The sequence below is a fragment of the Eublepharis macularius genome, chromosome 10 (genome assembly GCF_028583425.1).
Source record: "Eublepharis macularius isolate TG4126 chromosome 10, MPM_Emac_v1.0, whole genome shotgun sequence".
Taxonomy (NCBI): Eukaryota; Metazoa; Chordata; class Lepidosauria; order Squamata; family Eublepharidae; genus Eublepharis; species Eublepharis macularius.
The window spans coordinates 83,312,246-83,328,022 of NC_072799.1; the positions used below are offsets into that span (position 1 = coordinate 83,312,246).

Sequence of the window (15,777 nt, forward strand, 5' to 3'; positions counted from 1 at the left end):
GGACACCGTTAACTCAATCTGTTCTTAGGCAGCTGATAAAATGGTGACTGCTTCAGGTTTACATGAAGAGGTCAGAAGCCAGTAACAATATTGTTTTTTTAAGCAAAGCTATGGTCAGCTTTACAGCCATTGATGATCTACTTTTCTGCGTTGCCATACCTTTGTTCTCCAGTCGGTGAAGACCAAACTCTCTTTCTGCCTTCTCTGTCTTGGTCTACTTTGTCTTATATTTGTGAGCCAAACTACGCGAGACACCCGACACACGTTGGGTTCCTGAAAGTTTACCTGTGAAGTGCAGTCAGGTGAGCAGCAGCAGCAGGGCCAGGAGGAAGAGGGAGCGAGGGGGGCCCGAAGCTGACAGGTGGCTAGCAGTGGCAGAAGGAGCTGCTGAGGCTGCCACCGCCACTGCTAAACTCAACCGTCCCTTCTCACAGAGAGGGGAAGCTTCGTGCTCGCTCTCTTTGGGCTCCCCTCGCTGACTCTTTCCTTCTCGCCCTTCTGGCCCTGCTGCTGCTGCTGGCCCACCTACACTTCCCAGGTAAACTTGCGGGAACACAACAAGTGTCAGGCATCTCATGAAGTTTAGTTCTGAGTGTCACGGGAAGTCTATTCAAACCATTATCAAGTTTCTAATTCATTAAAAACATGTTATATGTAAGAAAACCTCAACAAATGAACAATTTACAGTGCAGTCCTAAGCTGAGTTTCCCTCTTCTAAGCCCACTAAAGTCAATGAGCTTGGAAGGGAGTAATTCTCTTTAGGACTGCATTGTTATGTAAGGAATATTTACACTATCATGTGTGAATGCAGCCCGTTAATCAGCACACGCTTCTCTTACAACTGGTCCAGTTTACACATCGTAATACTGCAAACGTCAGTTTCGGGATCACCTCATAATAATGCAGGCATTATCACCTAGATGTGGGAGATAATCTTTTATATTATATGAATATGAGATCTTTTCCCATCGCCTTTTGTTTGGCTTAACAGTTAAAGGTGCTTCTCCAACTGGCAGGATGGTTAGACTTTTACTATTAATGTCTGATGGCTACTAGCTACAGAATACATCTCCCTCTAACTGTTTTGTGGTTGTCTGGCAAGAAGGAACTGGAGAGGGGAAGTCTACAAAGGTACGCTGCTTCCTTCAGGGAGCACTCTTGCTGCCTTAAAGACTAGCATTTTCTGTTTGGGTGCCTGCCTTTCCGCCCTCTCTTCCTTAGCTGAAATTTCTAAATGAACAGGTAATTATAAAAGACTCCACGTGTCTTCATGCGTACTGTCTCTTTGCATGGAAACGGACCCTGTGAAAAAGGCTGCCTCCAGAATGGTCAAGCATTTAGCAAGTAATAAGTGTTAAACAAGCACAACAGGAACGAAAGCAGCCCATTCGCAGCAGTGCGCAAGTCTAACACTATCACACGGCAAAACTGATCTATCAAGTCACAAACTCACCAACAAGTCCTGTTCATTTTATACATCACGTAACTCTGCTACTTGCATTTTTTTTTACGTACAAATATGGCCTGGAAGCAAAGACCTGCACAGCTAGATTGCAGGTGTTTCACGGACAGCGCCTCTTGAAGCGACGTGTGGCAAACAGCTTTCAAGTAGGGATGTACTATTTGGTATTGATATACCGCATATATACTGAGATAATGGCTAAATCAGCATTATCCAGGTACACCAAATCAAATGACAGAATCCTGAATTAAAATTAGGATACCGGATAAACCCTAATATATTTGGTTTTATCTGTCAAACACAGCTCAGCCAGTTTAAAGCTGGCAGGTGGCTTCTCCGAGCTGTTTTTGTCACTTTGTTTCAGGGAGAGGGAGCGAGTATCCAATGGGCTGTGCATTGGGGAGACAGCTTTTTCCCTATATTAGTTTAAAGGCAAGAGTCGCTTGTTTTGCTACTTGCTAGTGCTTCTTTATATACTACTAAGAGTTGTTCTTGCGGGTGGGAGGAGCTGCTGAAGCAGTGGCTTGCTTGTTATTTACTTGTGGCTTCTAGTGGGGGGATTGCTGAAGCAGTTGCTTGCTTGCTTGCTGTTTATTTACTTGTTGCAGTGTCCCTTGCTTCAGTTTGGTTCTGTTGAGATTCTCTGGTTTGACATGGGTACTGTGGGATTCTCTGGTTTAAAGTTGGTTCCCTTGCTTCAGTTTGCTTCTCTACTGTACACAGTAACATTTGATCTAAACGGGACAAATTAATGTCATAGATCCATTGTTCTGTTCTGCCTTGTCTCTGGTTTGATGTGGGCTCCCCTGGCTTTACTTTGGTTCTGTTGGGATTTGTTGGTTCAGCTTGCATTGGGATTAGTTTTTGGGGCGGGGCTGCCTTTGCTTAAAGTTTCTTTGCTCTGGAAAGCTTTGGAATGGTTTCCCTCATAGGAAACAATGGAGGGAAACAATGGAGGCTGAGGGAGGAAACAATGGAGAGTGGCTGAGGGAAGCTTGTTTTAGGAGCCCACAGAACTGGACTCCTGAGCCCAATCTTCCTGAAACTCGGAGGGTCGTTAGTGAAGAGGAAGGACTAGATTATCTGCAGATTGGGTGGAGTTTGCTTGAAAAAATCCCTCCTTAGCGCCCCAGATAGTTTCCCCCATAAGAAATAATGGCTGAATATATTCAGGTTTCTCTAATAAAACTTAATCCGAATAGAAAATTTGACCTGGATATCAGCAATACCAAATATTTATAGTTTTCTTGATATCTGAATCTGATTTACATTGATTTTTTTTGTTGTACACCCCTACTTTTGACAGAAATGAGAGCTTTCAAAACAGTTTGCAATATATAGTATAGGGAGATGATGATGAGGATGAAAAATTCTAAAAAATTCATTGAACACAAACAAAGCTGGCTTACACAAATCAAATTATTGGTGCCTCTAGCTTGGCTTTGTCCACTCTGACTGACAACAGCCACTCGTTTGCAAGTCAGAGAGAGAAAGGCCTTTCTTAATGCTTGCTGTGTGAGATCCCAAAGACTAAACCTAGGACCTTCGGTATGTAAAGTATGTACCTTGTCCCCGAACCATGACATTTACACTGAGGGCCAAGCTACAAGTGACGAATGGCACTTGAACGGCAAGTGAACAGACTCACGTGTATTCCTCCCTGTTCACTTGTGCTCCACTTGATCACATGCACAAGTGGAGCGCAAGTGAACAGGGAGGAATATACGCGAGTCTGTTCACTTGCCGTTCAAGTGCCATTCGTCACTTGTAGCTTGGCCCTCAGTGTGTTCACTCCTAAAGTAGCTCTTTGGATTCTGGCCTGCATTGTTGTATAATATAAAGAACAAAACAGCACATCTACAAATATATGAGAGTATGCTCAACATCTGAATAAATACATTTGCAAGTACACAGGACAAAACGCAAACACATATTTCAAAATATGCAAACTCCTATGCAAATATATAATAATCATATGCATGGATATTAGGAGAACAACTGAAGTGATTGGGCTCATTGCATTCCAAGGACTTACTTCTCCGTTTTCCGACATCCCCTTTGGAGGTAGCCGCTTCATTCAAAAGAACCATTCCCATGGTGATAGCAGCATCTATATCATCGTTGTCAAGGAAACAATAGAAATGCAGAAGTCTCACAAAGCCAAGAGGTGCACCTCCAAACTTTGGGTATTGATTTTATGTAAATGGCAAAAAATGTGTCAAACATCTTTTGTTCCACAATATACGGATTGTGAATGAATGCAAAGCTGTTTAGAGAGGAGGGGGAAAAATCAAAAGAGAACATTCTAGGTGGAATCTGCGTTGATTGTTTTACTTTTAGCTACTTTTAGATTTCTGTAATTCATTGAAAAAAAGCAGTAAAAGGTTTTGGGGGAGGATGCTTTGCTAAATTAGGTAAATATTGTAAAGCCTTCAATAAACCTATGAGATATCCGGAAAACTCGTGTACCAATTTTGGCAGTGCAAAATGAGTACCACCAGGAGACAGATACACAGTGCATAAAAATAATTGCATTAATTCTCTGATTAACTGATGCATACTAAACCCTTTCGATAGGAGAAACTATGCTGCTTCTCAGCCAATGCTTTAAAGATGGATGCTATCTGTCTAATATGCCACAAGAATGGAATAAAATCATTGCAGCGGCAAGAGTTTTCAGTCACTACCCATTTTTAGATTCTTAATTGCTAGCTTTTACAAATGCAAACAAGCACATAATGATAAAATAATTTTAACTGATTTGCCAGGTTCCTAAGCCATTCACGTAATTGTTTGAAAATGTACCCATGAAAAGAAACTGTTACTACTGTAATTAACATCTGTTCCAAGCAGTTGGCACACAACAATCCAAGCAGGATTGATGTATCATGGAAGCTACATCTATTTCGAGAATTCAAAATAAAAATGCAACCATCTTATAATCTTTTTATGACAGTTGCCGCCTCGTACCCATGACAACTAATTGAAATTGTCTTCTGGGCACCCCCCCCTTCTTGCAATATTAACAAAATTCATTGCTGACTATTAACAGTTACATCTTTTTAAAATTTATATTCCACTTTTCTCCCCAATGGGGACCCCATTGTTATTCTTCCCTTCTCCAATTTGTCCTCATAAAACCCGTGAAGTAGGTTAGGCTGAGAGAGAATAAGAGCCAAGCTACAAGTGACGCCGTACACAGGTTGGACACTTGTCAGCTTCCCTCAATTTTTGATGGGAAATGTAGGCGTCCTGGTTTTACAGCTTGGCTCTCCATTACAGCTGCAAGAACAGGATGCCTACATTTCCCATCAAAACTTGAGGGAAGCTGACAAGTGTCCCACATGTGTAAGGCGTCACTTGTAGCTTGGCTCTAAGAGGCATGACTTCACTCGAGGAGTTATCAGGGCAAAGGGAGATTTAAACCCAGGTCTCCTAGATCCTAATCCAACATGCTCGCTCTCTTATTTAGCTGTAAAGAATACAATATTTGGGCATAAAGTTACTGGATAAAGGCTCTCTAAGTTTTTAGTGTATTTATGACCACCATAGACTGCTCTTTGTATGCATGTGGAGTTCAGTAGGGAAGAAAGCCAAGATGGAATGAACCGATCAAGGGGAAAAAAGCTTTATTTAATTACCAATTAACCAGTTCCATTTTTTTCTAATGTAAATACGACAAATTGGCTTTATAACAATAAACAATAGTCTTGTTGCTTAGTAGAACATTTTTACTAGACCTAAGAGTATAACTTGAAATTTGTGGACATGTAGCACATACGACTTTTGCAGTGTAGAATCTGTGGTCTGCACAGAATAGGAGCAATTGTGAAATTCAGGTTTTCTGTTTGCAATATAGGGACATTAAAGAAGTTCATTTATCAAAAGACAAAGAGCTGCCAATTTCTGGGCAGACCTGGTTTTCTCCATGTGGTACAAAGTAAATTTCCATGGTATTATGTTGACAGAATTAAGCTAGTCATAATTTGCCCATTAGTAGACACAAAAGTGTCATAGAATAAGGTTTGGGTCCAGTAGCACCTTAAAGACCAGGGTATGAGCTTTCAACAGTCAGAGCTCCCTTCGTTAGATACTAATTCACCTCAGAAATTATGTATTTTATCTTATTTGTTATTTTATACAGTAAGCAAAAATTAATACATGCATCACTGGAAAATCTGCCACTCTAAAGAGACAGAGAGGCACGCACACTTAGTTCGTGCCACATACACATTCAAATGTAAAGGAAACAGGTGAGACCTCTGAATTGCCTTACAACTCCTCTTCTTTCCATAGGAGTAGGAAAGGTTCCTAATAAGGTCTACTCTCATTGTGCCAAAAGCTTTGCTAGAATGTATCCTGCTGCTTACAATACTCAGAGGGCTGAGGCCCCATTTCTGTTGGAGGGGGGCTGATCTCTTCTAGAGATAAACACCGCACTGATCCTTTTATGAATACAGAAATCTTCATTTAAACTATTCTACCACACCTGAAATTCTGTGTGTGCATATACAAACTTATTTTATTCCAAAACAAAAGGCTGGAAAAATGTAAATTTAGTTCCCAGTGTATGATGCAAGGCTCCAAGAAAACGAGTTCTAGTAAGTCTATCGGCTTGTATTTACTTAGAATAAAGAATCTTGTTCGTGTGATGAACAAAGGAATGAATAGGGGAGCAGGAATACAAATTCCAACAACAAAAAGTGGTACTATGGGGACTTGACAAATGGGGAGTTTCTGATAGAGCAGAGATATATAACAAGACTGGCCACCCCCATTGCTAAAAAAAAGGAACAGACACTTCTATCTAAACACATGGCTTGAATTCCTAATGAAACTTGGCCAAAGTTTATTTTATCTTCACCTCCAGTGCTGAGTCATATTAAACAACCAGAGCTCACCATACTGGCTTCGGTAATCTAGGTATATATTTTCTGTGTTGCACCATCAAGATATCATAAGTTCTAACAGCCAAATAAATAAATAAATCCATAGATTGCGACTACCTGAGACTGGGGAGATTCTTCCACAAACTTAGAAGTCCCCTCAGGCTTGCGGAAAAAACCAAACGTTAAAAAGTTTTTTGTTTTTTTTAAAAAACCCAAACACAGGAGCTGTTGTCTGCACTTGTGCAACAACAGCTTCCCTGTTGGAATGCAGCTCTCAGAGCCTTGCTACAAGTGACATTTTACACGTGAAGGATAAAGGATCATTTTTGCAAGTCTTTCTGGGAACTGAAGTTCCTCTCCCCCACCCCTTTTCCTTTTGTTCCTTCCCCTCGCTGCCTGAAGAGACAGAGAAAGCCTGCGGCAACAACTTTTGCATATCGTGCCTCCAGTCACAAGCCTGCTCTCAATGATCTTTGGGGCAGGCAGCTGCAACTTTCTCAGCTTTCTCCGGAGCATCCCCCCCCCCCCACACACAGCAAGACGATTTGCAAAAGCTGATGTTGCCGTAGGCTTTCTCTGTCTCTTCAGGCAGCGAGGGGAAGGAACAGAAGGAAAAGGGGTGGGGGAGAGGAACTTCAGTTCCCAGAAAGACTTGCAAAAATGATCCTTTATCCTTCACATGTAAAATGTCACTTGTAGCAAGGCTCTCAGCATCATTCCTGGCCTTGGGGATGGGGGGTGGAGACATCATTGAGGCAGCTAAGCTGCAGACCGGTGGGGGAGCCAGAGCTGCTGCCGCCATGAAGCTGCAGGGGGCACCAGTGCTGCCACTGCCACCAAGGCAGTGGAACCGCAGGCAGCTGGGGGGAAATGAAGCCTCGGCAACGAGTCAGTGAAGGATCAGCCAAGGCTGGAGGAGTCGTCACCAATGGCAGTATTGAGGCAGGGGACTGACTGTGGGCGGAATGGAAAACCTGCCCTCTTCTGCCCTAATTCTTGCAGGGGTCCTTGTCAGTCTATCGCACTCTAAACATGGCCTCATCTGTGCATACCTGAATCTGGGGATTGGAGCCATGAACAGGCAAAGCAGGTCTTTCTACAAATCTGAAAAAAACCCCACCCAGGTTTGCAGAGAAATCAGAAATCTTTTTTTAAAAAAGTGGGGTTAACTCTTCCCTCCTTCATGACAGAAGCAGCACCTGGTTTTAAGAAACAAATGCCCTCAGTGGCTGTTGCTAGGCAACCACAGCAATACTGCCAGCCTCCAAGACTTGGGCTTATCTCAGTGAAAGCAGGGCTAGGGCCCTTACTAGGGACCAGCTGTTCTGGTCTTTGAGGGAGGACTCATCAGGGCCAGGACCAGCAATAACCATGGGTGACTTGCTACCATACAACTTTCATGACTTAGCTGCTTGCTACAGTTCAATAGCTGCTGCCCCAAATAGGCCATTGTAGTCTGGTGATTAGAGTTTCAGACAAGGATCTACGAGATCCAGGTTTGAATTACCACTTTTTCTTGGAAGCTCACTGGGTGACTTTGGACCTGTCACAGAGACTCAGCCCTGTCACAGAGACTCAGTCACAGAGACCTGCCTCAGAGACTTCAGGGTTGTTGTGAGGATAAAATGGAAGACAGAAGAATTATGTAAGCTGCTATGGGTCCCCATTTGGGACAAAGGTGGGATACGCATGAAGTAAATAAAAAAATATAGCTGAAGATGGTGGGGTAGTTAAAGTGTAGGCTCATTGGTACGTGGGAAGGAGAGAAGGAAACATGGAAAGTTGAGGATATGGAGGCTGCCAGGAGGAGGGAAGGAGGGAAAGCTGAAGTAAAAGGAGACAGGTAAAGTTAGGTTAGCTAGGGGTGGGAAGGAGAGAAGGGGAGGCACTTATGGGGGCTCTCAGGAAAGGAAAAGACAAGATAGTGGGGGACAGGAAAATGAGATACCCTTCACAAGTCCTTGTGGGTCCCCACTTGTATGTATCCAAATATGCATCATCTTTGCTTATCCACTGTTGGGGTGAGAAACAGCAGACTAATCTAGTTTTGGTTGTCCATAGTTGAGGTGATGGCATCTTCTTCACTGGAGGTGATTTGCATGTGATCACTGATGAAAGGAAAGGGGGTGCTTAACTTTCCCCCCTCCCTGGACAGCATTCCAGATCCATGCTTACCTTGCGAACCCACATCCCAGGGGCATAAAAAGCAGGTCCAGGGCAACAGTAAATATCACAAGCAATTAAACATACAGTTTTAAAAAAACACAGAATATCAGCGAGAAGGGTGAGGCTTTTTCTTTTGACCTTCTAGTTTTGTCAGTACATGGAATTGTTTTTAAGAACAGAGAGCAATCTAAACTCCCCTCTGTCTGGAGATCAGGGGGTGGGGCCACCGGCCATGTGACCATTTTCAAGAGATGCCGGAACTCCGTTCCACCGCTTTCCTGCTGAAAAAAAGCCCTGCCTGTAACCACTAGACCATGCTGGCTCTCACCAGGACAGCCATGCCCAGAGTTTCTAAGAAGTCACTTCTGGATTACCTAAACTTGGACTTCTCCAATTGACAGGCAATGCAGCTATGACAGAGAAGAAATACTGGTGGCACCAGGCATGAAGATTATCAGACTGTTGAGAAACAACTCTGAACATAACACAGACGGAAGTCTGTCAGTACTATGGCTTTTTTTAGTTTTCTTTTTAAATTCTGAAGAGGAACTTGAACATGTTGCTTTCACATTTCTTTCCCAGTCTGAACGAAGAACTGGGCAGGGTTCCTTGTTCATCATATTATTCTTGTTTACTTTGCTTGACAGGTTTTTGCAGGGAACGTTAAGGAAAGGAAGCTCGAGCAACTCAGGAGTCGTGATAAGGTACTCAAAATAAAATAAAATTTTATGGGCAGGCAATGTTACATCACAGATTTGAAAAGGGTTTCTGGTGGGTGGCTGTGTTGCCTGCAGTAGAAGAGCAAGATTTGAGTCCAGTAGCACTTTAAGGACCATCAAGTTTTTCAGGATGCAAGCGAGTCAAATCTCCCTTTGCCAGATATTTGAAAAGGCTGCTTGAAATCTCCACCACTCATGAATTCATGATTAAAAAGAGCCTGCCACCTGATTAAAGACATTTAAGTCATTTACATGTATGCATTTTAGCTTATTAATTGATTGAATATACAGATGAGAAAAACCTAAACAAATAAAACCATACTTTTTGCTTTGAGATGATGCCCAAGGGTTGCAGCTGGGCGTTCTTTATCTGTCACGCAGGAAGGAATGTCTCTTCTAAGATGAAACAGTCCAACTGCAGTTTGCCGAGTACTTAGCATACCGACAATCAAAAGCCGAACAAATAAGGTGTTTATCCTGAGTCAGACTATTGGTCTATCAAGGTCTGACTGGCAGGGGCCCTCCAGGGACTCAGGCGGATATATTTCACATCACCTACTATCTGAATCTTTTTAACGAGAGATGCTGGGGATTGAACCTGAGACCTTCTGCAAGCAAACCAAATGCTCTACCACTGGCTTCTGGCCCTGCTCCATTAGGGATGTTTGTTGCCTAGTCACACTGGGGCATCATTTTATGCAATTAATTTTTTAAAAATAGATTACTGTAACCCGTTAATTGATTATGCTCATTCACTGATTCGCTTTCTCCAGCACCAGGAAAAGAATGGAAGCATGATTGATTGAGTTGCTGTAGCACAGTGGTTAAGTAGTCAACTGTGAAATAGCACTCTGCTGGTTCGAATCCCACTACTGCCATGAACTCAGCAGGTGGCCTTGGGTAGGCCACTCCTCTCAGCCCCAGCTCCCCAGTTGCATTGTGGGGATAATAACAACACTAACTTGTTCACTGTTCTGAGTGGGGCACTAATCTATCTAGAAGAGTTGTATAAAATCACAGTTATCAACATCATCATTATTATTAAATCAGGGATGCATCGTTATTATTAAATCAGGGTAGCTTACAGACTGATAAAGTACAGTGTACTGATAAAGCATACTGTACTCATAACAATCGCCCTGACCTGGATAGCTCAGGAGAGCCTGATCAGATCTCAGAAGCTAAGCAGGATCGGCCTTGGCTAGTAATTGGATGGGAGACCTCCAACAAAGACGAGGGTTGCAGTGGCAGGCAATGGCAAACCACCTCTGTTACTCTTACTTTGAAAACTCCACTAGGGGTCGCCGTAAGTCAGCTATGACTTGAGAGCACTCTCCACTACCACCACTTATAACAAACACAGTAAGTATTCAAGAGGCTACAAACAATAAAATTTGTCCAGAATTTAGCATTGTTAAGCCATTTTTTTTTAAAAAACCCTGATTTTTAAAGGCCCTTTGAAATAAAAAAAGCCTTTAACTGATGTTGTAAGGTCTGTAAGGGGGAGGGGGAAAAACATATTGTTCACAAGAAAGAGAATTCAAAGGTTAGGGGTGGCTACCAAGGAATGAAGCAAGAATGGGTTCTCAACTTTGGCCCTATGGTAAAGAACAGAGGGAGTGCAAGTTTTTACATCTGCAGAACCGCATACATTTTGTTTTATGACTGTATCAATTATGTTTTCTTTAATACTGATGTGGCCTCTTGGATGCTTAACAGAAAGGCAAGTTATAAATCTTTTATGTAACAAATTTTAAAAATTCAGTTGGTGCTCCCTAATCCTGGTGGTATGTGCTTAATAAACTAAATAAACAATTTCCTGCCCTTTAATGGTTCGTCTCAAAGCACCTGCCAAATGGCAGGGGCAGCATTGAAAATGGACTCTGTCTTCTTTCCTAAATGCCCAGGTGCCATGAACAGTGGGGAATTAATTCTGGTCTCTGGATGCCTATTTCAAACCAAAGCGATTGGCTTATTTAAGTCAGAGGCAGAGCAAAAGAATGGCCTTCGGCAGCGCAAGGGACGTTGGCACTGCTGGCTATGCTGTTAAAAAGGCAGGAAAACAGAACTGGCAGATTTGCTTGTTCGTTGTACGGGGACAGGCAAACACTTGGCCTCCTTGTCCTTCTAGCAACTCAGCTGGAAAATTGAAAAAAGTAAAATCTCACCAAAAAACCCCCCCAACAACCCAGATGCTACATCTGAGTCGAGATATCCTGAGCAAATAAATTACAACTCTGTAAATAAATAAAAGGTCACTGGCTCACCATGAGTTGGCCATTCAAGTATCCACTTTAATTTGCCGAAGGATGAACGCCAGGGCTAAACCTTAAGCTTTAAGAGGTGCTTTAGCCTACCCCAGTCCATTATTTATTTAATTCAATTATTCATAAGGTAATAATTACCAACATTTATCAAACACTGGCACCAGGAAGAGGTCAGTGGCTGCAAGCATGGCCGAGAAGACACCCACACAAAAATGCTGCCAGCTTCTTTATGTGCATAGTCTTCTAATGGCTGCACAATCCTTTCACACTGTCTGGGGCCAGCTGAAGACAGAGCCATCTCCTCCGGGTTGAGTACACAGCAGTGGCAATACATAATGCATAACGTCAAGAGTTTGGAGCCCACAGTGACTTCCGTTCTGAACCTCTTCAAGTTCACCGTTTTCCTATGACTGAAAGCAAGCAAGGAACAGCAGCAGGCACAACATGGCTGCCACGTCTCCTCAGGATCGGTGGCCGGTGGCTCACTGTTCTCCTGGCTCAATGCTTGCCACGTACGGTCAATGCCACCCAGGGTCTGCCACTGTTTGACGGGATTTCTTTTCTGTTATTTTTTTTCTATATATCACATGAGGGATTGAAGTAGCAATGGGAGAAGGCATCTTTACTAGGAATATGTGTAATGAAAATCCCAAGCCATAAATATCACAAAAATAACTGTTTCTGGGTCTTGCTTGTGACTCTCCAGAATAGAAATCCTAATTTTGGCTGCTTGATGATCACGAAACCTCTCCCTCACAAAATCCATATTTTTTTTTAAATTCTGGTGTTTACCAGCAACGCAGCCTGAGCTTGCATTTCACTTGAATCTGTACTGAATTTCTTCCCTCCAATAAGGTGGATGAATGGGAGGAGCAAGGAGCACTCCCAGCCAACCCCAAAGACAGCTGCTGTACCACTCTCCTTCCCCCTTCCCCTCTCCTTGTAAGCTGGAGAGAGACTTTTTCCTTGTGAAAGTAGAAAAGTTTAATGGCGGGTGGGGGTGGGGTGGGGCTTGCTCAGAGGCCAGTAGAATTCAAATGCTTTGTACAGTTTGCTTGAAAGTTGGGGGTTCTTTGAAGGACAGAAAGAGGACAGTCTGCTGCAATTTTGACTACATTTGGTTTAAAAATGACAACTCCAGGCCCACCCCCAAGTCCCCCATAGGGAATAACAAGTACAAAAATGGATGTGAAGGGTGGCTTCTTTGGGGGGGTGGGGTTATAGAATTTCAAACGCTTTGCACATTTTGCTTGAAACTTAGATGTTGTTTGAAGGACAGGCATTCTGTTGCAATTTGGGTGATATTTGGTTGGAAAACACCAACTCCAGCTCCCCTGGAAGTCCCCCATGGAGAATAATGAAAGTGCAATAATGTTTGGGGGGCTGCAACAGAAGCCCTCATCACTTTCTGAAAGAAAACAAACAACAAAACATAACAAGGAAGGAAGGCAAATGCAGAGTTTTCAGAGGAAGGGCAAAAAAACCTGTCAGTCACTTAAGGAAGCAGACAGGGCTTTGTTTTTTTAAATGCTGGTGGCTGGGTGAAGCTCTTCTCCCGGCTGCTGCTTGAGGGTCAGTTTAGGAATAAGTAGAGAGAATTCTTACTGCTCCTCAGTCAGGAGCATGTTCTACTTCGAAGTTGCTCTGCATGGCAAGCTGTCCTTGAAAGGCCTGCAATTTATTTGGGGATAGTTTGTTGTGCAGTGACAAAGCAGTAGAATTTTTTACCTGTTACATGCATGAGTCTAGCTCACCATACAAAGCAACCTTCACAGAGGTATGATTTAGGAACACAGAGCTGGAAGGTGACCCAAGGGTCAACTAGTCCATACCCCCTTCAGAAAGCAGGACATTCACAGTTACATCCCCTTCCATCCCCCCAGTGACCACTTCTCTATGCCCCATGGAAGGCAAAATACCTCCAGAATCCCCGGCCAATCTGGTCTGGAGGAAAATTCCTTCCTGACGCCAAAGTGGTAGTCTATATTATGCTGGGCATATAAGGAAGGACAATGAGAGCCTAACACTGGCTCATTCCAACATGCACTCTCTCTCTCGATCCATGTACATTCATCATAGCTGTCAGATGACCATCTAGCTCATCCCTTCATGTACTCCCTTTCCTGATCTGCCTAAATTCATATTGAGTCACAGAATCATCATTGCTGTCAGGTAGCCATCTAGCCTCTTCTTAAAACCTCCAAAGCAGGAGAGCCCACCACCTCCTGAGGAAGCCTGTTCCACTGAGAGAATGCTCTAACTGTCAGGAAGTTCTTCCTAATGTTTAGCCACAAACTTGTTTGAGTTAATTTTAACCTATTGGTTCTGGTCCAACCCTCTGAGAAAACAGAAGAACAACTCTACTCCATCCTCTATGTGACAACCCAAATACTTGAAGGGAGCTATCATATAACCTCTCAGTCACCTCCTCTATACATACTCAGCTCTTTCAACCTTTGCTCACAGGAATTGGTCTCCAGTCCCCTCACCATCTTTGTTGCCCTCCTTTGGACACATTCCAGCTTGTCAACATCTTTCTTATACTGTGGTGTCCAAAACCGAACACAGTACTCCAAGTGATGTCTAACCAGAATAGAATAAAGCAATACTATCACTTTGTGTGATCTGGACACTATACTTCTGTTGATACAGCTCAAAATCACATTTGCCTTTTTAGCTACCACATCACACTGCTGACTCATGTTCAGTGTATGGTCTACTAAGACCCCTAGATCCCTTTCCTATGTACCAATACATCCTATAATTATGCTTTTGATTTTTCCTACTAAATGCAAAACTTTGCATTAATCGCTGTTGAAATTCATTTTGTTAGTTTTAGCCCAGTTTTCCAGTCTGTAAAGATCATTCTGAATCTTAATTCTGTCTTCTACTGTATTAGCTACCCTTCCCAATTTAGTATTATCTGCAAATTTAAAGAGCATCTCCTCTATTAGTTCATCTAAGTCATTTATAAAGATGTTGAACAAAATAGGGCCCAGTTAAATGGGATAGTCCTGCATATTTATTTTACTAGCTCTGAAAGAATGGGCAGTGGGTCATAGCGGTTACAGAGTCTGGACTATCTGGGTTTAAACCGTCACTCTGCTATGAAGCTTACTTGGTCCAATCACTGGCTCTCAGCCTAACCTGACTCACTGTGTTGTTGAAAGAATATAATGGGGAAGGGAGCACAATTTAAGATGTCCTGGATGCCTCAAAGGAAGAGCAGGACAAAGACACACTACAAAGATCAAGAGAACATGATTTAATATTTTAATACTAGCATCCTCCAGAGATTTCCAATGCAATCCATTGAAACCAATGGGCTTAGAATGGAGTAACTCTTCTTAGGATTGCACTGTTCATGTACCTTCACTTGAAGCCCAACACTGAATCACTTCAGCGTCAAAAAAATAATAATAATGGATTAGGTATCTGCTAATTAGTTACCCTGTTTGACGAGAGTAGGGATGTTCCAACATCTTCCGGTTCGGGTCAGTTTCCATTTGCCACTGGTGATCAGGCAATCAATTAATAAATGGGCTTTGGGGATGTTTGCGGACTGTTCATGTGTATTCACAGAGATAGGCTACTAGCAGCACTCAGAAGCCAACTCCTAGCTGGTAAAGGATCAGCTGGAAGTTGGCTTCTGTTCTCCCACTGGGAAAATTTTGCTCTATACTCAGCAAAGAGTTTTTTGGGGAGGGGGGAACCAAAAGCATACTGGCAGACCTCCCATTATTGTGGGAATCTTTCGGCCTGCTGCTACTCCCAAGATGCAGCAGGAAACCTGAAAGTGATGTCATGGATGGGACAACAAGCCCCTACCATGTCCCCACCTCTGAAGCTCGCGCCAGTTGTCAGGCTGATTAGCTGGAAGTCAGGTTCTTCTGATTTCCCATTCTAGAAACTTTGCTACCTTCCAAGCTTGCTGACATACAGCAAACTGAGTGGGAGGAAAGATGGTGATCAGAAGTCCAGCTAATTTCCCTTCTCTTCTGCCCACCTCCAGCTGTTGGCTTGGGCTGCAGAGGAAAGGGGAGAGACCAACTCTTTCTCCTCTGCCTTATGGAATGCAGAGATTAAAAGCACTGTATCTGGCCCTGCTCAGCTTGCAGGAGTAGGGAAGAGAAATAAGCCCTTTCCACCCTCCCTTTTGCAAGGCAGATATTAAAAGCATTGCTTCTGTCCCCTCCCACCTAGAGGGAAGAGAACACAGCTGTATGCAGCAAACTTAGCGGCTGGCATCTGTTTGAGTTATTCAATGAAATCTA

The 15,777-nt window shown here is 43.0% G+C and overlaps 1 protein-coding gene across 1 annotated transcript in view; it reads right to left on the minus strand.

Annotated features, from left to right (window-relative positions):
• The window catches only part of TUSC3 (tumor suppressor candidate 3), a 218,884-nt gene that overhangs the window by 20,778 nt on the left and 182,329 nt on the right, over positions 1-15,777 (minus strand). Inside the window, exon 8 of the mRNA XM_054990060.1 lies at positions 3,498-3,572. Coding sequence (XP_054846035.1) covers positions 3,498-3,572 — 75 coding nt within the window. The remainder of the gene's footprint in view (positions 1-3,497; positions 3,573-15,777) is intronic.